The sequence below is a fragment of the Rhinatrema bivittatum genome, chromosome 2, assembly GCF_901001135.1.
Source record: "Rhinatrema bivittatum chromosome 2, aRhiBiv1.1, whole genome shotgun sequence".
Lineage (NCBI taxonomy): Eukaryota > Metazoa > Chordata > Amphibia > Gymnophiona > Rhinatrematidae > Rhinatrema > Rhinatrema bivittatum.
Window position 1 is genome coordinate 108,337,392 of NC_042616.1, and position 24,195 is coordinate 108,361,586.

General features: G+C 43.0%; 1 protein-coding gene across 4 annotated transcripts in view; it reads left to right on the forward strand.

The window, feature by feature from the left end:
* WDR37 (WD repeat domain 37) overlaps positions 1-24,195 on the forward strand; it is a 298,132-nt gene that overhangs the window by 172,673 nt on the left and 101,264 nt on the right. For all 4 annotated transcript variants that reach the window (XM_029588540.1, XM_029588542.1, XM_029588543.1 and 1 more), the window contains exon 10: positions 14,225-14,301. In XM_029588540.1, the coding sequence (XP_029444400.1) occupies positions 14,225-14,301 (77 nt within the window). The remainder of the gene's footprint in view (positions 1-14,224; positions 14,302-24,195) is intronic.

Sequence of the window (24,195 nt, forward strand, 5' to 3'; positions counted from 1 at the left end):
GCAAGAAAGAGGGTTTTAGATTTGTTAGGACCTGGGCTTCATTTTGGGGGAGGGAGGGCCTTTTTTGAAAGGATGGACTCCACCTTAACTAGAGTGGAACCAGGCTGCTGGCACTAACCTTTAAAAAGGAGAGAGCGCAGCTTTTAAACCAGATGATGGGGAAAGCCGATAGTTGCTCAGAAGCATATGGTTCAGAATGATGAATCTTTGAAGGGATACTAAGAGAACAGGGGAAATAGGGCATCCCAGTAGAGAGGTTGCAATAAATTCCAAAGGGGACTAGGTTCCTTTAATAAAGTGCAGAAAGATTCCAAATTACCCCTGTCAACGAACAGATTGTTAATACAAACAAGAAACATACTTTGAAATGTCTATATACAAATGCTAGAAGTCTTAAAAAAAAAATGGGAGAGTTAGAGTGTATAGCACTGGATGAAGAGGTAGATATAATTGGCATCTCAGAGACCTGGTGGAAGGAGGATAACCAATGGGACACTGTGATACCAGGGTTCAAATTATATCAAAATGATAGGATGGATCAAATTGGTGGAAGAATGGCACTATATGTTAGAGAGCATTGAGTCAAACAGGATAAACGTTCTGCAGGAAACAAAATCAATGTTGAATTTTTATAGATAGAAAAATTACAGGTGAAAAAGGGAGTGAAATAATAATGGGGGTGTATTACTGTCCACCTGGCCAGAATGAACTAACAGATAATGAAATGCTAAAAGAAATTAGAGAAGCTAACAAAATCAGCAGCATAGTAATAATGGGTGATTTCAATTATCCCAGTATTGACTGGGTGAGTGTTACATCAGGAAATTCTAGAAAAGTAAAGTTCCTAGATGATATAATTGCTTCATGGAGCAGCTGGTAAAAGAACCAACGAGGGAAATTATTTTAGATCTAGTCCTTAGTGGAACAAAGGATTTGGTGTGAAAGGTAACAGTATTGGAGCCACGGCAATAGTGATAACAACATTATCAAATTTGACTTAATAACTAGAGGGAGCACACAAAAAAAATTCTACTACAACAGCATTTAATTTCAAAACAGTAACTGTGATAAAATGAGGATAATAGTTAGGAAAAAACTGAAAGGAGCAACTGCAAAGGTTAAGAGTTTAGCTCAGGCATGGATGTTGTTTAAAAATACCAGCTTGGAAGCACAGAACAGAGGTATTCCATGCATTAGAAAAGGTGGAAAGAAGGCTAATCGACTACCTGCATGGTTGAAAGGTGAGATGAGAGGCGCTATAATATCTAAAAGAACATCTTTCAAGAAATGGAAAAGGGATCTGAACGAAGAAAACAGGAAACAGCATAAGCACAGGCAAGTCAGATGCAAAGCAAAGATAGAATTTGAAAAGAAGCTTGGTGTGGCAGCAAAAACTCATAAAAACCTTTTCAGGAACATTTGAGGTAAAAAGCCTGCTAGGAAGTCAGTTGGACCATTAGATGATCAAGGGGTAAAAGGAGCACTTAGGGATGACAATGCCATAGCAGAGAGATTAAATGAATTATTTGTTTCAGTATTCACTGAGGAAGACATAAGCGAGATATTCAAAGGTGATGATTCAGAGAAACTAAAACTAATCTCAGTGAACCTGGAAGATATAGTAGGGCAGATTGACAAACTAAAGAGTAGCAAATCACCTGAACCAGATGGTATCATTAGCAGGACCCATACTTTGGAACACCATGTCACTAGAAATCAGATTACAAAGAGACATCAAAACCTTTAGAAAAAGTTTAAAAACATGGCTCTTTAAACAAGCTTATCACAAAGAGAAGGGAGAATAGAATCCAGGAAAGTACAGGGGGCGGACACTAGAACACCCACACACTTCTCCTTAATCAATATGTGTGTCTTTATTTTTATTTTTTTCTCTCTCCACTAAAGGAAAAGATTCAGTTATTAAGCTATGCTTGTATTCAGAATGGATACAGATAGATTTAGACATGATTTATCACATTTACCAAATCATTATTATAAAACCATGTTACTGAACCTCTATGGCACCTGTTTAATGGATATAATTTAATATAATTAGTAATATTAATTTAGGTGTCCTATTGTAAACCGTTGTGACGGTACCTACCTTAACGATGGTATAGAAAAGATTTTTAAATTAAATTAATCCCAGAGTGCTGAAAGAACTGAGAAATGAAATTGCGGATCTGCTATTTTACCTGAAGACTGGAGGGTTACGAATATAACGCCAATTTTTTAAAAAGGACCAAGGGGTAATCCAGGAAATTACAAACCAGTGAGTCAGACGTCTGTGCCAGGCAAAATGATAGAAACTATCATAAAGAACAAAATTGCTGAACATACAGAAAAGCATAGTTTAATGGGACAAAGACAACATGGATTTAGCCAAGGGAGCTCTTGCCTCGCAAATTGGCTACGTTTTTTTGAGGATGTAAATAAACATGTGGATAAAGGTGAGCCAGTTGATACAGTGTATCTGGATTTCCAGAAAGCATTTGGCAAAGTCCCTCATAAGAGACTTCTTAGGAAATTAAAAAGTCATTGGATAGGTTGCCGTGTCCTATTGTGGATTTCCAACTGGTTAAAGAAAACAGAGAGTAGGCCTAAATGTTAAATTTTCCCCATGGAAAAAGATGAATAGTGGAGTGCCCCAGGCATCTGTTCTAGCACCAATGCTTTTTAGTACTCTAGTCAAAATCCTGAGACAGGGTTTTGACTGGATCATAGAGAGAGAGCCAGGATCTCAGTCCCCATGCCAGAAGAGCTTCTGGTCGGGGACAGGCTGAGGTTTTACATAAACCGTTGGTCCAGCATAACCTCAGACATGTGGATCCTCAGCACCCTCCAAATTGACCATCAGATCCTGCTTGGAGGCATCAGGAATTGCCGCAGAAGGCACTTTCTTCCTTCTAAGAGACCAGTGCATTTGAGCCCATTCCACAGAGGGAAAGGGGAAGGGATTTTACTCCAAATACTTCCTGTTTCCAAAGAAAACAGGTGATCTCCGTCCTACCCTAAACCTAATGCTCTTGAACAAATTTAGAGAGAGAGAGGTTATGCTCTCTTAAATTGAAGGATGCTTACATCCACATAGAGTAATTTTCATGTCACCAAAAATACCTCAGATTAATCACAGAGGACTGTTACTGTCAGTATTGTGTGCGCTACCTTTTAGCTTAGTGTTAGTCCTATGTGAGTTTACATAATGTCTCGCCATAGTGCATCTATACAAATTGAGGATGCACGTGTTCCCCTACTTAGATGACTGGATGGTCAAGAGCACCTCTCGGGCACTTGCCACTGAATGAATCTGTAGAACCAAATGGATGTTGGAGTTGCTAGGGTTTGTCATCAAACTGTCATGTTTCTTATTGTTCAACTTGACTCAGGCAATAGTTTTCCTTCCACATCAAGGGTTATCACATTGATATCCATAATGGAGAGGATTCAAGAGAGTCAGGTAGCAGCATGGAACATGTTAAGGATGTTAGACCTCATGGCTTCAATGGTTCATGTTACTCCCTTGGCACATCTTTACATGAGAAGAGCCCAGTGGATCCACAGATCACTGTGGATTCAAGCCACTTAGATCTTCAGAACTGCATTTGCATCACTCAGCCACTGACTGTCCTGGTGGCAGATCTAACCCAATCTGACAACATTTCTACAGTTCAAATTTCTACAGTTCAAATTCTTCCAAATTTCTACAGTTCAAATTGTCCTAACCATGGATGTGTCCAATCTGATCTGCTCAGGAAAAGTTTCATCAGATGAATGTCCTGAAGCTACAGGCAGCTCTATATATTCTGAAGGCTTTCAGAGATCAATTGGTCAACAAAGTAAACCTTGTCCAGAAGGATAATCAGGTAGCCGTGTTTTACATCAACAAGCAGGGAGGAATGGATTTGTACATAATGTGTTGAGACTGTCCAGATATGGGACTGCACTATCTCCCAGGGGATGGTCTTCAGAGCCACATACCTGGCAAGTGAGGAGAATGTCCTGGCAGACAGATTGTCAGATCCTGGAACCCCATGAATGGTCTCTGGACGAAGAAGTAACAAAGCAAATATTCTGCAAGTGAAGAATACCCATGGTAGATCTATTTGTGTCAACTTAGAATAGGAAGGATCCACTCTTCAGTTTCAGGAAAGGAATTGAAACCAAAGTATCCTGAGATACGTTTGTCATTGTCTGAGTTCAGGTCATCTTGTATGCATATCCTCCAATTCCACTCGTCATGAAGAGACCAGGGGACTAGGATTCTCATCACCCTCTTTTGGCCAAGAGATTTAGTTTCCACTCCTACAGGAGATGTTCATCAGGGATCCATTCAGGCTGAGCAATTCTCCAACCCTCATCACTCAGGATCGGGGCTTGTTGTGCCATCTCAACATTGGGTCCCTGGCTCTCGCAGCCTGGTTGTCAAGAGAGTAACCTTGCAGCCTCTAGGTCTTTTAGAAGATGAGTCTTGTGATCTGTTTTCAAGGAAGTACTGCATATGGATTAAAGTGGAGGAGGTTTGTCTTTTGGTGTGAGAAAAAGGTTCTAGACCCTTTCTCCTGCTCCACATAAAAACTGCTTCATTTCCTTCTGCATCTTTCCAAGTTGGGACTTAAGACCAACTCAATAAGGGTCTATCTTAATGCAGTTGGTGCCTTTTATCACCATATAGCAAGTAGAGCCATCTCTGAAGAGATTTTGGTTGTCCAATTCATGTGGTGCTTGCTACATTTGAAATCTCCCATCAAGTCCCCTGCTGTGTCTTGGTACCTCAGTTGCGATATTGACCTGTCTGATAAATATTTATTTTATTTATTATTTGGCTTTATTTTGTTCTTTTAAAATACAATATTCACTCAAATCAGGTTACTGCATATTGGAGAAGTTGCTTACAAATGACTTATTTGTAGCTTCACGTTTTAGAGTGTAAACAGTTTTCACAAGAGCAGTATCACAATATAATTTGATAAATTTTAGGTGCATCTGATGAAAGCTCTCTTTTGAGGCAATTACAGTAATTCCTGTGAGCTGAAGCACCTGACCTGGAAGGTCATGTTTTTGGGGCGGTGACTTTGGCATGCAAAATCAGTGAGTTCCAGGCTCTAGTAACTTATCCAGCTTATACAAACTTTTTTTATGATAGGGTGGTTTTGCGCCCACATATCCTAAGTTTCTGCCTAAGACAATGTCAAACTTCTATCTTAATCAGTCAATTGTCCTTCCAATATTCTTTTCTAGGCCACATGTCCACAATGGTGAACAAGCACTGTACAGTTTGAACTGCAAAAGAGCCTTGGAATTCTATGTGGTGCGAACAGAAGCCTATAAAAAGTCCATCTAGCTTTTTGTTTGTTTTGACACCAACAAACCTGGGATTATCATTACCAAACACACATTATCCAATTGGCAAGCAGATTCCATCTCCTTCTGTTATGCCCAAGTGGGCCTGAATTTGATGGATCATATTAAGGCTCATAGTGTCAGAGCCATGGCAGTGTTGGTAGCCCACCTCAGATCAGTCTCTATAGATATCTGCACAGCTGCAAAGTGGTGTTCTCGCCACACATTTGCATTGCATTATTGTTTGGACAGTGACTCCTGATTTGACAGTAAATTTCAGCCAGTCTGTTCTGCAGAATTTCTTTGAGATGTAGAAGCCAACTCTATCCCTCCTAGGGTCCATTGGTTTTGTTCCAAGCTTGCCCCTCTGTGGATAAATATACAGAATAATGACTTGTTGCCACCATAAACAATTGTTGTGCCCATTGACACTATTTTATGTTTTCCCTTTTTTTCCGTTGAGGCAGTCTATAGTTGGAGATTCCCCACTTGTGAAGACTGCCATTCTGCTTGTTCTTGCAGAAAGCAGAGTTGCTTACCTGTAATGTATTCTCTGAGGACAGCAGGATGTCAGTTCTCCATTATGAGTTGGCTTCTCCAATATAAACAAAGAAATTAGATTGAAGGTGCCCCTGTGTGGACATTTATTTATTTATTTATTTATAAACTTTTCTTTGCCAACATTCGTGAGGCACATCATACCGGCTTACATTGAACTGAAAGGAGGAAAATACAATGAACAGAATAACATGTCATAGTTAAACGCAAATGGTGTAAGATATAAGCATTGTAAAAACATTCTGAGATTATGTGTAATAACATAAAAGAACTAAATAGCTATGGAGGAAAAAGGTAGAAAGAAAGAAAGAGAAACTTTGTACAAAACTAAGAAAACGTTATCTTTAACAATGAGAAAGTGGTACAGGAGTTATGAAGTGCAGCAAATTCCAAGGGGGGAGGGTAGGGGCACAGATGGAAAAAGAGAAGAGCAAGGGGGGGGGGGGGAGGGGCACGGCAGGTAGTGGAGATTCTTAGAAAGGTCCATTTAGGAGAAGTCTACGTATTGGTTGAGTCGGGGTATGCCTGCTTGAAGAGCCATGTTTTCACTCCTTTTTTGAATTTGTTGAGTGATGGTTCTATTCGGAGGGAAGGGGGGGGGGGGGGAGTTCCAGAGGTAGGTGCTAGCTATGGAGAAAGCCCTTTCTCTGGTGAGGGACATGTGGCAATATGCAATCCTGCACATGCTCAGTAGGGCATGTTCAAAGTTCTAGAAACTTTGAGATAAAAGTTCCTTGCCAGGCTCCATCTGATGATGTCACCCACTTGTGAGGACTGACATCCTGCTGTCCTTGGAAAATTTAATTTGCCTATGGGGTTTTACCTGGGTAATGGGACTAGAGGACCCACTCCCTGGGTCCTGGAAGCAGAGATAGAGTGCCATCAAAATTTTACCCCTCCACCCACCCAGAATAAAAATCACTTGCACAATTTCATAAGTTTCCACTTGTTTTCAATAACTTAATATCTGTATTCTCTGCTTTGGGCAAGCTTTGAAAATAAAAACCCCACAATAATGTATATAAATAAGCAAATACAACTAGGTTCTTATTCATTACGTTGTAACCTTTGACTAATTCCTTTAAAATTCATCTTCCATGTGTGTTAAAAAAAAATGTAATTAGTAAAATGAGAAGTCTTAGAGCAGCCTCGTTTTGAAGATAATGCTAAATAAATGCATGGAACAGCTGGGAGTTATTTGTTGTGAATAAGCTAAAAATGAGGGGCTTTTTCAAGTATTTTTTTCAGCTGGTACATGGCTGCATTTCATATCTTTATACATTAGATTGGACAATTTTGGTTTGCCAGCTTGTAAAGTTCTGGCTTTAGCCTAATGAAGTGCTTTAATTGGGACCTATGTGTTTTTTATTTTATAAATAAGCTTTGGAAGTCTGAGCCCATATCTCAGGGATAAGTGTGCATGTCGTGGCTTCCATTGACGTGTAGTGATTCCCACCCTGTGGCCCATGGACCCCTACTGGATTTGTGGCGTTTGGAGAGAGAGAATCATGGGCACCAAGCCTTTTAGATATTGATAAGGCATCCACATACACAAAAAGACTGGGGAATTCCTGAACTGATGATCTGAACACAAAGGAGTTTTTATGTGAATCTGGTGTGATTTAGGATCTTCTGTGCTATAGGTTGTTTCTGACAAGAGTACCTCTGCAGCAGTTCTCACAGAGTTGGCTCCAGGTGAGGAGATTCAGTTAGAAAATTTAGGGCTGTGCACTTCTTTCATGTGAACAGTTTTTTTTTTTATAAGAATGTCTAGCACCACAGGTAAAACATGCACTATTTGAAAATTGTTCAAGAAAATAATTAGCATCATATTTGTAGATATTTTTTGTTCAGTTTTCAGAGTGATGGAAATTGCATGAATTTTTATACTAAGCTTACATTTTGGTGGAAATGCAAAATTAATTTTTGCTGGCTTCCTTTTCTTATTCTTAAATCTGATAAAATATTTAGATTTTTTTTTTAAATTAAAACATTTTTAACTTGGTAGCAAATTTGGATTTTTGATATCTGCATGGATATTTGTGCAGCTTATCTTCGTTGGAGTTGGTCATAAATTCATCAAGTACAATATGTTATCTTCCCATCAGATTGTCCCTTCTGTAGATTATTTTATGTGTTTTTACCCATGAACAATATGGTCTTAAAGTTGAAAATGTGACGTTTGTTTATAATGTTGTACTTGCTTATTTGCACACATCATTGTGTTTTTTTTTCAAAGTTTGTTCAAAGCAGAGAATACCAGTGTTAAATTATTCAAAACAAGTGGAAACTCATGAAATTGTGCAAGTGATTTTATATTTTGGGTAGTTGGAAAGATAACATTTTTCCTGCACTCAATCTGCTTCCAGGGCCAAGGGAATGAGTTCTCTAGTCCCATGTACACTCTGTAGAGGAATTTGCCTTGTACCTACTTTCTTCTTGCTTCTGAGATCCAGATAGGGAGTTCCAAGGACCCAAGTGGACAGTATAACTGAGGAATCTGTATGGGCTGTTTTTACAGAAGCCAGTGTAACATCTACCATACTAGCTGGTTTTGGATTTTTTTTTTATGACTTAGTCACTTTTTTTTCCCTTTAAAATCATCTTCTTGTGACCAAATTATAGTCTTTCCAATGTCAGCACCACCATGTATGTAGAGTAATAGGGCATAGCCTAACTAAACATCTACATAGGCATGGTTAGTCCAGTATTTGTGGTGATTTTGGCATGTGAATAAATGGACCCCAGGTTGAATCCACCCAATTTATTTTACCTGGGTCCTAACTCAGGATTTGAACCCACTTCAGTACTTTATGTAGCCTGTCATAGGAAGTTGTCTGACTAATTCAAAACTCCTGTATGAAAGCTTGAGTTGAAAGGAATTAAGCCCTTTATGCCACTACCTGCTAACAACTTGGATTGTGCCTGCAGCTGCCTCTCAACATTGGTTCCCCGGTCTCTGCCCCATTGACACAGTCGAAGCCTCTGCTTTGGCGGTACCTTGTCCACGCCCCCCTCGTGACATCATCTGGGGGCGACGGCCCAATATAAATGCGCTCTGGATGCCGGAATCGACCTGCCTTACCTCTGCTTGCTAACAACTCTGACTGTGCCTGCACCCGCCTCTCAATGCTGGCTCCCCAGTCTCTGCTCCGTTGACATCCCTGGAGCCTTCACTTCGGCAGTACCCCGTTCACGCCCCCTCTCATGATGCTATCTGGGGCGATGGTGCGATATAAATGAACCCTGGATGCTGGAGGTGCCCGTGCCGGCGGTGCGCGCGCATAAAGGAACATGCGCCTTCCATTGCCAATCTTTTCACCTTCTCTGTGGCTCATCTCACTTTGTTATATCATGCAATTCCCTACAATTATTGGACATGGCCGCTATGGTGACCTTGCCAGTCCTCATTTCACTCCTAGACTAAGGTCAAATCTGATCTCTATCCCCCTCCTTCCCTTCTCCTATCCCCCTCCGGATGACCGAACCCATGCCTCCTTTTCCATCTCCCTAATAAATATTAGATCTTTGTCTAAAAAAACTCCCATCATTTATGATCTATTAGCTCAATCTAATTTGGACTACTTACGCATTACTGAATCCTAGACGTCTGATAGCGATACCTCCCTGCTCAACCTTTGCTGTCCCCACTAACTACACTTATTTCCACCGCCCTCCTGCCTACGGTAAAGGCAGTAGCCTGGTTACCTTTTTCAAACGTTCCCTGTCTTTCTCCCTTTCTCAGCTTAGCCTCCCCAATTCCTTTGAACTAATCCTTTTAATTTCTGACAGGATAAATCTTTGCCTATTATACTGTCCCCCTGGTCTTTTAACACATAATCTATCTCCCCTTATTGAATTTTTTGCCATGTCTTTACCCAGAAAAATCCGTCAACCTTGGTGATTTTAATTTACGCAATGATCAATATCATCCATCCAATACCATTGCAAACTTCCTCAGTGCAATAAATGCCCTTGACTTGAAACAACACATCTCTTCACCTACTCACTCTACTGGACATACTTTAAACCTGTTACTTACTAATCTGTCCGTCATTTCAGCTGCTTCTACTATACCCATTACCCCGGTCCCTTGGTCGGATCACTACCTCATTCACTGTAAACTCAACTGCAATTCTTCTACCGTTGAAATATCTGCCACCCCTCATAGTAAAATACTCCCTTCTCAAGAATAACTATTGAGCCTTAATCCTTTAAGGACACTCTGCTTTGGCTAATCCTTAATTTTTCCAATATTTTATTTATTTCTATTTATTGAGTTTTATATACTGTCATTTGGTTTCACCATCACAACGGTTTACAGAGTTTCGATATTTAATGTTCAAAAGTTCAAATGCTTAACATAGATAACATAAATGACACAGATGATATGGACAACACCTGGAACAATGCGCTCACTGCTGCTTCAGGCAACCCTATCTCCACCCATAGATCTTTTTTTGCCCCTTGGTTTTCCCAGGCCTTATTCACACTAAAGCAAAATCTCCACAGACTAGAAACCTAATGGAGAAACAACAAATCCACTTACAACCTGACTTCCTATCTTATCAAACTATCCAACTATTGCTCTTCAATTAATACAGCAAAAAAAAGCTTATTACTCCAAACAAATTTTTCAAGCAAATAATCCCAAAATTCTTTTCAATACGGTCAAAAGGTTAACCAAACAATTTAATCCAAACTGTCAGTATCCAAAACCCACCCTGAATCTAAACTTAAGTGAGTCATTTAAGAATTTCTTTCAGAACAAAATTGATACCTTAGTCAAAACATTTCCCAATTCTTTATCTATCTGTCAGGATTCAAAGCCATCTCAATTTTTTGAACTCCTTCAAACCTGTTGCCAGTACAGAAGTAATTCAGATTATTTCGAAAACAAATCCTTCCACTTATCCTCTTTCCCCCTGCTCCACCACTCTTCTTAAATCTTATTAAAGAAGAAATCTCATTACCTATTGCTAATATTGTCAATTACTCTCTATCCAGAGGCTTGTTCGGTAGCTCTCTAAAACAAGCTGTGATCTCTCCCATCCCAAAAAAAACAGAATACTACTATTCCTGAATTCAGCAGTTTTTGTCCTATTTCTACACTTCCATTTATTGCCAAAATCATAGAATCTGCAGTATTAAAATAACTCTCTGAATATTTTGATCAGCATTCCATTTTAGACCAATACTAATTTGGATTTAGACCACACCACAGCACTGAAACACTTCTCCTTTCCTGCACTGATATCCTACACACCGAGGCTTTGACTCTGAACCTCTTACATCTACATCTTTCTAAATTTATCAGCCGCATTTGACACTATTAACCATGACATACTACTCTCCCATTTATCTAAAATTAGGTTAACCAGTACTGTCTTTCAATGGTTTAAATCATTCTTTCTCAACAGAACTCAAACTGTCATAGTCAACATCTCCTCCTCATGGTTTCTGTTAAAAACTGTGTTCCTCAAGGATCGGCACCTCTGCAATCTTGTTTAATATCTTTCTCCTTTCTGTCAACTTCTTTCCAGTTTGGGTGTCTCCTATCGTATATATGTGGACGATATACAGTCTAGATTACTGCAACTCCCTTTATACAGGTCTTCCGGCAACATCTCTACGTCCACATCAACTTGCTCAAAACTCTGCAGCTCACTTACTCTCTGGCTCTAAATTCTTTGATCACATCACTCCTGTATTGCATAATCTCCATTGGTTACCCATCAGATGGCGTATACATTACAAACTGCTTACTATCATTCACAATTTAATTCATAATAAAAACTGTTGGCTCTCTTCTACATTACATTTATATACTCCTTCCCGAGTCCTAAGATCCCAGAACCAAATGCTAAATGCTCCTGCAGATACCTTCTCCAAAATCTACTAGGCTAGTCATCACCCGAGAAAGATCCTTCTCTATAATAGGCCCCATCATTTGGAACACCCTTTCTGTATACATTCATCTCATAACAAACACTAAGGAATTCAAGAAGGCACTAAAAAAACATCTTTTCAAATGTGCTTTCCCAGATTAACATTTTTCTAAATTATTTGCCTCCCTGCCCCCCCCCCCCGCCACAGTACTATTGCTTTTCCCTCTTCTCTTTACAGCACTCTATCCTTCGTGTCGTAAACAAATCGGTCAATTTTATTATTTTAGTTATTTATGAATTTTCATTCTTTTATTATTTTGTTTTAATTTAATTTAATCCTATTCTGTTCATTTACTATTAATTTTTAGCTTTATGTACGGTATGTTTTTGGTGTAAACTGCCCCGAACCTTGGAAGGCGAGGTATATAAGTATTTTAAAATAAATAAATGTGTTCCATAGAGTAAAGCAAAATTAGCAGGGTAGTTAACTTGTGCATCCCCATTTAAGTATGTGTTTAATCAATAAGAGTTTACTTTCTTTAGATCAGTACCTTTTGTACTTACAGGCATCCATTTATTTGGCTGCAATCTCTTGTGAGTTGACTTCTAGTTCAGATGTGGACAAAATCTGGCCTCCAGGCCACATCCAACATTCAGGTGTCATCCTTCTGGCTAATAGTGGCACAAGTATCCCTGCCCACGGAGGCAGCAACTCTTCTATTGACCTGCAGGAGAGAAAGTGCCATACATGGGCCAAGTCTGGATTAGGATGGAAGTATCCAGGCTATGCTGCTCTGAGTAGCACTGACTGCCCTCGCTCCTTGACTTGAGCTCTGAGGAGAACCTTCCTTCTCTATTCCCCCTTCCAATAACATGGCCTGCCATTTAGGCAGATCCACCAATGTGGCTCTCATGTCATAAAGTTTGCCCATCCCCTGTTCTGGCTTGTAATACTCCTGCATGCTGTCACTTATCTGAGAACATCCTTTTATTCTCTGTATCAGTTTTCATGCCTTTAATCCATGATTCTATCATAATATGGCAGTTTGTTCATATATGAAAGGTTGCAGTACAGTAGATACTGTATTTTTTTGTTTTCAAAAATAAAATTTTTAAACTGTTTTTAGGAGAAAAGCAACCAGACATATGAAGAAAAAAGCATAAGAGCTGCCCTTTAAAACACAGTAAACAATTTTAATAAGGAGTATTCTCTAGATTCTGCATATCTACTTTCTCCTCCACAAAGCTTCCAGTGAGTGCATGCCTGACTGCAAAGGGAGAGTTTAGAGACCAATGATGTGGACACTTGACAATGTTGACAATTTGTTTAAACATTGTAACTTAAAATGAGGGGCAGAGATTTAGGTGGGGTGCTTCCTCACTGTAAGCAATTTGTCTATTTCCAATAGTTGTAAAAAACCCAAATTTAATAAAAACATTTTATAGGTAAAATTTTACCACTAGATTTTGTTACATAGGGGTCAATTTTCTCCCAAAATACTCAATGCCTAAATAAGGTGCCCAAATTTTAGTCCCTTAACTGTAAGTGGATTTTCAGCCAAATTTTGACACCAAGATTGCTGAAAATTTTCCTAAATTTAGGAGCCCTAATACTTAAGCCTGCAATTCATTTGGCTAGATTTAGGAACCTTACAAAAGTTTTTTTTCCCCCTATTTACAGGTGAATTTTCAAAGGAGTTATGCACCTAAATATAACACTATCTTAGTAATTTTAAAAAGCCATTTTCTCACGTAAAGTGCACTTATGTGAGTAAATCCTATGGCAATTTAATGACATATATTGTAATAATTTTCAGAAGCCTACTTGAGTAAAGTGAATTTACATGTGTAAAGCACAATTTTAAGCAAGCAAATACTTTTTAAAATCAGGCCCTTTATCTCTATGGGAAAATTGCTTAATAGATAGGGCCCTAAGCTAGGGTGTCTTAGTGCTGAAAATCAGTACCAAGTGCCTAACTTCCTCTCCCCATCCTAACTTCATCCTCCCCCCCCCCCCCCCCCACTGCCCTCTTTTAAATTATAAAACTGGTCCTAAATTTGGGCGCTCAGCCCTAGTCACTTTTTAAAAAGGACCAATTTAGGACTCCAAAAGTTACTCGGATAGACTTTGAATTTTAACCTCACAGAGTTCGTCAATACAGGCAGCAATGAAAAAGTTTGGGGGTTTTTTGTTTTTTAAACCTGTTACCTAATTGCAACATTGACCTTTCAAGCATTAAAGAAACATAATCTTTTCGAATATCATATTTTTCTGTACATAAGCATGTAGCATGGATATATTTTGCGCTTTTGGAGTATTTAAAGAGCTCTGTTGTTAGACTCTCATATACTTTTCAATAGAATCTATCCTAGAGCTGCTGCTGCAGAGACCTAAGGTCCACTGATTGTAATTTTTTTCCCCATCTCTTCTTTTGTAGCATCTGGAGACCAAACTGCTCACATCTGGCGGTATATGGTGCAGTTACCCACCCCTCAGCCAACTGCAGATACCAGTGTAAGTACATTTAATGGCACTGAAAGACAGAAAGTTTATGCCAACTTGTAGATTTATATTTAAGGAAAAACATCACGTAATAGTTTTTTGTAACTGAACGTGTTGAACTTAAATGATTAGAAAAGCCGTACCTATACTCTGCTAGACAGAGTAACCTGTTAGCTAGAGTTTTAAAATATTTTCCGAGGACAAGAAGGATGGTAGTCCTTGCACGTGGGTGACATCATCGGATGGAGCCCGGCATGGAACTTTGATTTCAAAGAATCTAGAACTTTCAAACATGCCCTACTGAGCATGTGCAGCTGTAGTCATCACCCTGCCCACTAGGCATAGTCCCTCATTTTTTTTTTCTCTGGAGTTGTGTGGTCGCGGGAGCCGTGTATCTCAAGGTGATCAACTTTGCTGTCAACCTTACAGTCTTTGTAAGTGATTTTTCTAGAGCTGCAGCTGTTTTCTTTCCTTTACTTATAGTAGTTCTATTCCTTTTCCCTTTTTTCTTCGTTCTCTGTCTGCCAGCCGCATGATGGGCCTTTAGTCCCTGTACAGTCTGGCAGAGTCTATTTCTTCCCTTTTTCAAAAAAAAAAAAATACTGACCTGCAGTTTAGTATCTGTGTCCTCTCCTTGCTCTGTCTGTTTTTGTACCTTTTGTCCAGTGCTGGACGAACTGACTGAGTGCAGTCCATGGGTAATCTGTGTAGGCTGCTGAGCCTGGGGACTCACCTAAGTTCTACCCGGGCAGGAGTTCCATGTTTCACTGATCGATAGGCATCGATGGAGGTCAGACAGTGAAGAGATCGAGAACCCCTGGATGATGTAGCATTCCCCTCCTGCTTGCTGGTGATGGCAGTATAGTCTCCCTGGGAGAGAGGGTGAGCAGGAGCCTGGGCAAGAAGCTTGCTACCGCATCTTCGGTGCCATGCCCAATAATGGTTGCCATTGCATATCTATGATCAGCACACTGTTGATCTGAAACATTGATGTCAAGACCGCGTTGGGGACTAGCATTGCCATTGAGTACTATGGTCACTCTTGATGCTGTTGAGGTATTTGGTTGCCCTCGATACTGTAAGAGTCTTCTGTGCCGTAGGCATCAGTGAACGTGGAGACTCGATGCACCGGAGTCATCAATGCCTTGGGTCTCGATGTGGCAGAGTAGCGGCACCAACCTCTAGCATCAGGAGCCGGGTCTGCCATCGAACTCCATGGTTCCCCATGATGCCGTCAGGGCTGACCTCGATGTCAATGCTCTCGAGGCCTCTGTGTCTCCAATGCTGCGGTCCCATCGATATCCTCAGTACCACCGACACTCTATTCCATCGAAGTGCTTGCATGGATACCCTCGATGCAGTCGAGGTGTGTGGCCTCACTGCTGCGGCAGCCTTCAATGCAGTCGAAATGTGGGGCCTTGCTGCACATTTCACTGAGGCCACTACCCGTGAGGGCCCTTGAGGCCCTCACGGGTAGTGGCCTCAGTGCCATCGCAAGGTGTGGCCTCCATGCCATCGTGATGCGGAGCTGCCCAATACAATTGGCGCATTCAATGCCATTGGGGTCCGGGGCCGTCATAGAGGCCATCGGGCAGGTTGGCCACTTGTTGCCACTCTCGCCTATATTGAGCACCATCAAGGCACTGGAATTGCCCTTGAGCGCTCTGTTCGTCGTCAAGGCTTTGTCACCGGGACTCTTGAGAGCCTTCGAGTGCCGCTGAAGCCCTCGGGTGACAGAGATTTCAGCTTTGGACAGATCAAGCGCCAGGGTCGTCATCTACTCAAAGCACCCTGGTACGCTGAGCATCCAGGTGCAGCTATCCGGTGCCCTCGAGGCTCCTTGGCGGTGTCCCGACAGGCACTGAGGAGCACCGTGCTGTCCCATCATAGGCTATGGCTGTTGGGCACCATGGGATGCCAGTGATCTCAGGGGTCCTGAGCCATTGGGATCGGGGGCCATCGGAGGCCCTGCCTGGGTTCGTGAACTAGCGAGGCTATCATCAGCCATAGGTAAGCAACAAACAAAAGGATGCCACAAGAGCGTCTTTTTCAAAATTTAATCAAGGAGACGTAAAGAATCAAGTAAAATTGCCCGACTCTGGCCGAGTTTCGCCACATGAGGTGGCTGCCTCAGGGGCTGAATAGTCAGAAAACAGTGTTCAAGTGATGGTCCGGATAAAGTCTCATGTATCCGCCAACAGTGTTCGTCTCCTCTCAACATCTCTACGTCCACATCAACTTGCTCAAAACTCTTTTCATTGAGAGGAGACGAACACTGTTGGCGGATACATGAGACTTTATCCGGACCATCACTTGAACACTGTTTTCTGACTATTCAGCCCCTGAGGCAGCCACCACATGTGGCGAAACTCGGCCAGAGTCGGGCAATTTTACTTGATTCTTTACGTCTCCTTGATTAAATTTTGAAAAAGACGCTCTTGTGGCATCCTTTTGTTTGTTGCTTACCTACGGTTTCACTGGATCGCCTACCCTGCTGTTTTTTGGATCTATCATCAGCCATAGCCACTGGCGAGAGATGCCACCATGCTTGCAGCAGCGATGCCCTCGGATGAAGAGGTGAGCTGAGGGAACAGTCAATGGCACTGGCATTCATTTCCTTTGGGCATCGATGAGCCGTGTTGGGGCTGTAGAGCCTCTTCCTGCAGGCACCCCTCGCATCCTTGGTACCGCCAGCCATTGATGTCTTTGGGCACTTGGGGACTCTAGCGGTGCTGTTGGGCAGTCAATGTCAGTGGGCAACTGTGGCGCTGGGAATGGCGCTATATACCGAAGAACTGATCCTGATTCAGTCAAGTACCGCTGACGCCCTGGATGCCCCACATTCGGAGTCTTTGATGTAACTCTTCTTTGGTGAGTGCGATAGCGCTATGGGCCCTTTGGGCACTGTCACCAATGTAGGCATCAGTGGTTGTGGTCAAAAGCTGCGGGACATGGCCACAGTTGGTCACATGGACTTTGCTGCTGTCATTCCATGAGGGAAACAGTGAGCCATTCACAAAGCAGTTTCAAGGGCTGGGTCCAGTGTTATCAGGTACAGGAAGGAGCGACGCCACAGACCACCACCCATGCCAGACCCAGTGCACCAGAGGTACTGGGGACACCTGTTTACTCCATTGTGAGTTACTGTGACAGTGGAGCACAGCATGTGTGCTCGGGTATGGCAAGGCATCTACTCTGAGCACCTTGAGCGATGACGGGCTGCATTCTCCCTGTCTGTGCAGTTCTCAGCCAAGCCAGGGTTCTGCCATCATTACGTCATGGTCCCGGCCTCCTCAGCAGTCCTGATCGCAAAGTGCTGGGGAGCACTGGTGTCCTCACTGGTGTCCTCACACACTCTGTGATTTGCCTTTTGGCGGCATGTAGCCACCTGCTCTAGCAAGTGGAGACCACTGTATGAGTGCTGGTCAGGGTATTTCTACAGAGGAGGGCTCCGTTTTCCCCAGTTTCCCTCTGCTGTGTAGGTGTGTCTGTATGTGCGTTTCTTTCGTGGCGAGCACAACAGGTTGTGCACCACAGCCACAGGTCTGCACTAGGAACCTGTTCCTGATCGACCCCTAAGGGGAGTATAAACTGGGAGGGTAGTATCGGGAGTCCTTTCCTCCCTAGAAGAGGAATATGTCTCTCGTGGGGAAGCCCCTGAGGCTCTGGTCTCTGGCATGTTTATCTCTGAGAAAAATGTGTGGCATAAATTATACTGGACAACACAGTGGGGGGGGGAAAAAAAGAGGTCCTTCGCATTTACATAAACGTTCACTGTAAATTTAACTTCGTGCACATTACTTTTATTCGACATTTGCACAATAAACAATGTGCACGAAGTTAAATTTACAGTGAATCTTTATGTAAATGCGAAGGGCCCCCCCTTTTTTTTCCCACTGTATTGTCCAGTATAATTTATGCCACACATTTTTCTCTTGTGTTTTATCTATATGTGTGTGGTTTTCACTCCGCCCTTCTTTTATGTTTATCTCTGGACCAGAGCCTCGATTCTTTGAATTGGTGCATCTCCTGGAGTGCTGGGGCTGGGGAACAGCAGCAGCAGTCATTGGACTGTTTTTACTGGGGCTCCTCCATTGATTACTAGGGTGGCTTACCCCTTCTGAGGGTTGCTGCCATGGTGGATTGATCGCTTCTGAACCTCAGCGATCAGTGGCTGTCACTCAGCTCTCAATTGGAGAGTTGAAATTTTTTTTGGGATCGGGAGGCTCCAATTCCCATTACTCCTCTCCCTTCAGAAAGGGGAAATTTGACTAGGTTCCAGAGCAACCCTTATGGGTTCCTCTCTGGATGCACGATTGTCCACCCCTACAAGGGGTATCACTCATTCTCCATTCCAGAGGAAGGAATGTCACCGCTTCTGACTGGCAATTGCTCTTGGTTCCTTGAAGGCTCCGAGAGCCGGTTGAGCGGTAGCACTCTCCTTAGGTCGTTCTAAGGCACAGCAGGTCTATTTTGCGAGAGAGCTTTTCCTGAGTAGCTCCCAGGTGAACCTTAAGGGTTTCTCCAGTCCTTGGGTCACTTTTATACCTGCTGAGCTCTACTATGGCCAATCATTCTCGCCTGTGGGACCCTACCTCAGTGAGGAGGGTTCTAGTCCATCTAAATTATGAGTATGCCTTTCAACCTGTCACGATATCCATGACTGAGGGAGTTAGGAGACAAGGAACCCCACCACAGAGTTGCTGCACTTACTTGCAATGGCTTGCAAGCTAAATTCCCCATTTTAGTGAGAACCCTGTCTGCGGACAGGGGATTCTTGGTTCATGCAACAATTGTTCTATTACTGGACTGCATACTTCCTTGGGGGGAAGTATTTGCAATCTGAGGTATTAATACCTAAGCCCTGGCTCTATACTGGTACCATTAGGGTTTCCAGGCCAGTGAAGAAATCCTGTTTGACAGGTGTTTGCACTTGTGGCACCCCGGTTTCCTGTCTTTTAATAGAGTGTTTCTGGAATTCTTACCTGGAGTAATTGCTGTCAGTTTCAGCTGTTCCCAGCAGGCTGAAGGCTTTGTCTTGGTGAGTAGCTTCTTACTGGAACTGCCAGTGAGTTATTCACTTGTGGTTGGGATGTGCAACTTAGTGACTTGTGCTTACCCTAGCAGTCCAGTGGTCTGCCTCCTTGTGTTCTCGCTCCCTCTGCCTTCCAGTTGGAATGTCAGGGGGAGGGGAGGAAAAGCTAAGGCACTCCTGGTATATTGCAGTGTATACCTGCAGGGAAAGATTCACCACAATTTTCCCTATATTTTTGCCAGGTTCTGGCCTTTACTGCCTTTAGATCTTCTCCGTTCACTAGGTTGCCCGAAGTGCCTTCCTGCTCACCTGACTCATCCTGTAGACAGGATGGATAGGTCTGCCCTTGACAGGGTGCAGTGTGTGGTGAGCCTCAGGTCTAACATATCTCCCTGAGGAGTTTGGGCTAGCATCTGATTCAGGGGTTGCCTTCATCCCCTGAAACTCTTGTCGCTGTCCTGCATGATCAGCCATGTCTAGTGCTTTGGCACATGGGGTCTGTCATAGACCCTGCCGTTGTTTCTGATTGTTCTTCTCTTACTTCCATCTCTAGGCTTTTCCTGTACCCAGAGGTTCCAGACCTACTATCATTGACAGGGTTACTGATCCAAAATCTTGCTTGTGATGTTTTCCATGATGCGGAGTATGCTTCTGCTCACACTCGCATCACTCCTCTGCGTTAGGTGTCCCTGCTACATATGAGGGTTTTGTGTCTGTCATTTATATGGTTTTTCTTTGTAGAACCCAACTCTTCTGCAGCCTGGATCCCTTGTGGGATGGCTGCCTCACAGGCAAAAGGGAGAGTGATAGTACTTTCAGCACTGTGCAGTTTCCCACTTTGTCCTGCTCAGCAGCCTGTAGCTACGGTTTCACCCATGTGTGAGAACTAGCATCCTGTTTGTCCTCAGAGAAAGCAAAGTTGCTTTCCTGTAACAGGTGTTCTAGATTCTTTGAAATCAAAGTTCTATGCCGGGCTCCATCTGATGATGTCACCATCCTGCTGTCCTCGGAGAACACCTGTTACAGGTAAGCAACTCTGCTCTGCTTTTAGTTATTTCACACATTAAAAGCAAATCAAATGTAAAAGAGGCAGAAGATGTTCAGCCATGCTCTTCATCACTAAATAGTCTTTCTTTCAGTTTTGCAGGGTATAAACAGCTGTCTCCATGTTTTGGATTGGGCCAGCCTTTATTGATGGGGGCAGAGAGGCTGGAAGCTAGTCTCTCCTTCTTAACCGATGCCTTATGTGATCTTATTTAGTTCTCTGAATGGTTATGGTGGCTTCAGTGTCGCTTAGGAAACTATTGTGGCTGCACAACTGGAAAGATAAACCTAAATGAGCTTGTATTAAAGAAGTGCTGTGCCTGAAAAGAGGTCTTCTTCCAAGTTCCAGTTTGGGAGTAGGTTGCAGTCTTTTTAGTTGAGCCATAGACATGCTACAGAAGGTGTTCAGACTCCCCACTGAGATCAGAGAGGTTCACTTTCCTCCTTGTCAAATCAAAGAATGGGTTTCCCAGTTTTTTGGGGAAATGAACCAGGTGGACAATGAACCAGTGGCTCCTGGGGAGAATAAGGGATGGCTACGTCTTGGAACTTGCTTGACCAGTGGCGGTGGCACACTTGGTATCTCCTTTTGTTTTTTCACAAAGAAAGGAGGAGGCCTTTAAGGCTATTTTGCATCGGTCTTCTTGGCTATAAACTTAGTCAAAGGGGAAAACTGACAGTTGCTCAACAGTACATGGTTCGGAGGGAGGTATCTTCAAAGTATAGTAATGAAGCATTAGAGTTAGGGCATCCCAATAGAGAGGTTCTAAGAAAAAGAAAAGTAGTCCATTTGTCTTTAAGTAAAGGTTCATTTGAGCTAAAAGATTCCAATTTATCCCTGTCAACTGAAAAGCAGAATGTTGATGCAAACAAAAAACACTTTGAAATGTTGTATGCTAATGTCAGCAGTCTAATACAAGCCTGTTGGGCTGGTCTGGCCTTCAGCTTGGAAGGGATATATAAACTAGAAAAGTCAGATTTCTTAGAATTCAGACAGGTTAATACACCTCAGTGGGTTATGTACCTCTACCAGCAGATGGAGACTGAGCAAAGCTGATGTCACGATATATATATATATATATATATATACCCCTGTACGGACATCAACTCACCAGTATTCTCCGTCTTCAGCAGATGGTGAGCATGCTGTTAGCGAGTGTTTATCCATGGTGCCAGTAGCAAAAAAGCCTAAGCACCTTACCCTTTGTGCTACTTTCCTTATTTGGGCATCACAGCCTGCTGTCCCCTCTAATTTGTGTCAGCACTGCTTGGAGGCTCAGGGAGAATTGTCTCTGACTGATTTTGCTGATGTGGGAATGGAACTAGAGGGGGAGCTGCCAAAGGCTTTGCCTGGTTTTGGGGCTTCTCTAACTGGTTTGTCAGCAGGGGAAGGCAACTCAGTGTGTGCAGGACCGATACCCCCTGGTTTTGGTATGGATCCTTCTGCCTTTTCTTGGGTAAAATTTTTTCAAGGGCTGCAGTCCTTTGTTCAGGCGCAGTTGGCGGCCCTGGCCAAACCTAAAAGTTCAGGATCGCAGGTTGCAGATCCCCATATAGCCTGGTGCCTTGGACTAGTAGACCTGCTGCGGGTCATCCTGATAGGGACTTAGATTGCATGGATGATGAAAGCGATCCTTACTCTCTGGAGGATGGGGAAATTCGTTTTGGATTGGAGCCATATAGATCAATGTTGTGTTTCTTTCATAGAGATGTTACTGGCTTTAATTTCCCAGCCATTGAAGATGCTGGGGGTGCCGGGTGCTGATTCTATGTCTGAGCCAAAGAAAAATCCCATTTCAATTTCGTTGTGTAAGGCATCTTGTTTCTTCCCCATTATGGATGCTATTCAAGAATTGAATGATCTTGAATAGGGTATCCTGGAAGCTAATTTTAAAGGGGGACAAGTCTTGGAAGCGCTGTATCCCCTGGTGTCGGGTGCCGAGAGAGCAGTTTTGCTTTCCAAAAGTGGATGCGGTTATGTGTGAAGTCACCAAGCGGACGACTATCCCTGTAGAAGGGGGAGCAGCTTTGAAGGGATGCGAAGGATAGGATAATTGAGGCTATCCTTAAGCAGGCCTTTGAGGTGATGGTAATGAATTTGCAGATAGCTTCTTGCTGCTCCCTGGTGGCTTGCCTGCTTCTTTCTCAGGAAGTGGATGAATCTGGTTTGAATTCCAGGGCAGTGATGGAACTGGTAGCTGCCTTTTTGGCAGATGCGAGCTGTGACCTGGTCCGCACTTCAGCCAGAGGGGTGGCTTCAGTGATAGCAGCTAGGCATCAGCTATGGCTGAGGAATTGGTCAGCCAATACAATTTCAAAGACTAATCTTACGAAATTGCTCTTTAAAGGATCACTTTTGTTTGGGAGTGAGATGGAAAAAATGGCCAATAAGTGGGGAGAGTCCCAGGTTCCTTGGTTACCAGAAGATAAAAAGCAGATGCCGCACTTATTAAATGCGAGAGGTCATGTTAGGGGTTTCAAAAGCTTTCAACCCTACAGAGGAGTGGCTTCTCAGAGGGCTTGACCTTTGAGTAGGACTCAGTCTTTTCTTCCCAGGCAGCCCAGACAGGGTACAGGCTCGAGCAGCGGTGCCTCTGGACCCCCTCAATTGTGAAGGTATGCCGACCCATCCCTGGGAGCAGGAGATAGGTAGTCCCCTCTCTTTTTTATTGGAGGTGGGTCGAGATCATGTCAGACCAGTGGGTTCTAGAGGTGATAAGAGAAGGCTATGCTCTGGAGTTTCTCAGCGTTCCTCGGGATGTTTTCATGGTGTCTCCCAGCAAATTTCCACAGAAGAGACAGGCAGTGGAGTGTACATTGTCATGGCTTCTCAGCCTGCGGGCAGTGATCCCACTACCCATGTATCAAGTAAATACGGGCCGATATTCCAATTATTTCATTGTACCCAAGAAGGAGGGTTCCTTTTGCCCCATCCTGGATCTCAAGGGAGTCAACCGTCATTTGCAAGTAACTTGTTTCTGCATGGTAACCTTACACTCAGTGATAATGGCAGTACAGTCATGGGAGTTTCTTATGTTAGAGGTGTACCTGCGTATAACCATCGGGCTGGAGCATCAACGGTTTCTTCGTTTCACTGTTTTGGGGCAACATTATCAGTTTCGAGCACTACCCTTTGGCTTGGCCACCGCACCTAGAACCTTCTCCAAGGTCATGGTGGCAGCATTAAGAGAGGATGGCATTCTGGCCCATCCATACTTAGATGATTAGCTAATTTGGGCCAAGAGCATGAAAGAGAGCCTTCAGGTCTCACGCAAAGTGATCTACTTGCTACAGGAACTAGGTTGGGTGGTGAACTTGGCCAAGAGCAATCTGCAGCCATCCCAGACACTGGAGTATCTCAGTGTTTGTTTCGACACAAAGCAAGGCAGGGTGTTCCTGCCGGAGAGCCGCATTCAGAAACTGATGACGCAGGTGCAGGTATTGACAGAATCAATATGCCTGACTGTATGGTCTTAGGTGCTCGGGTTGATGGCAGCCACCCTAGAGGTAGCTCCATGGGCAAGGGTGCATATGCATTCTCTTCAGCGCATATCTCTTGCATGTTTGAGTCCACAGTGTCAGGGCTGCTCAATTTGGCTTCACTTACTGGTGGAGATCAGCATCCAACTGCAGTGGTGGTTACAAGCAGATAATCTAAGGAATGGTGTTCCCCTTTGAACACTGGCTAGCCAGTACTCACATCGGATGCAAGCCTCCAGGGTTGGGGGGGATCACTGTCAGGACTTGGCAGTGCAGAGGCTCTGGAGCATCAATAGACTGTGGAAGCCTGTACCATTCGGTTGGCATGCTTGTGATTCATTGATTGC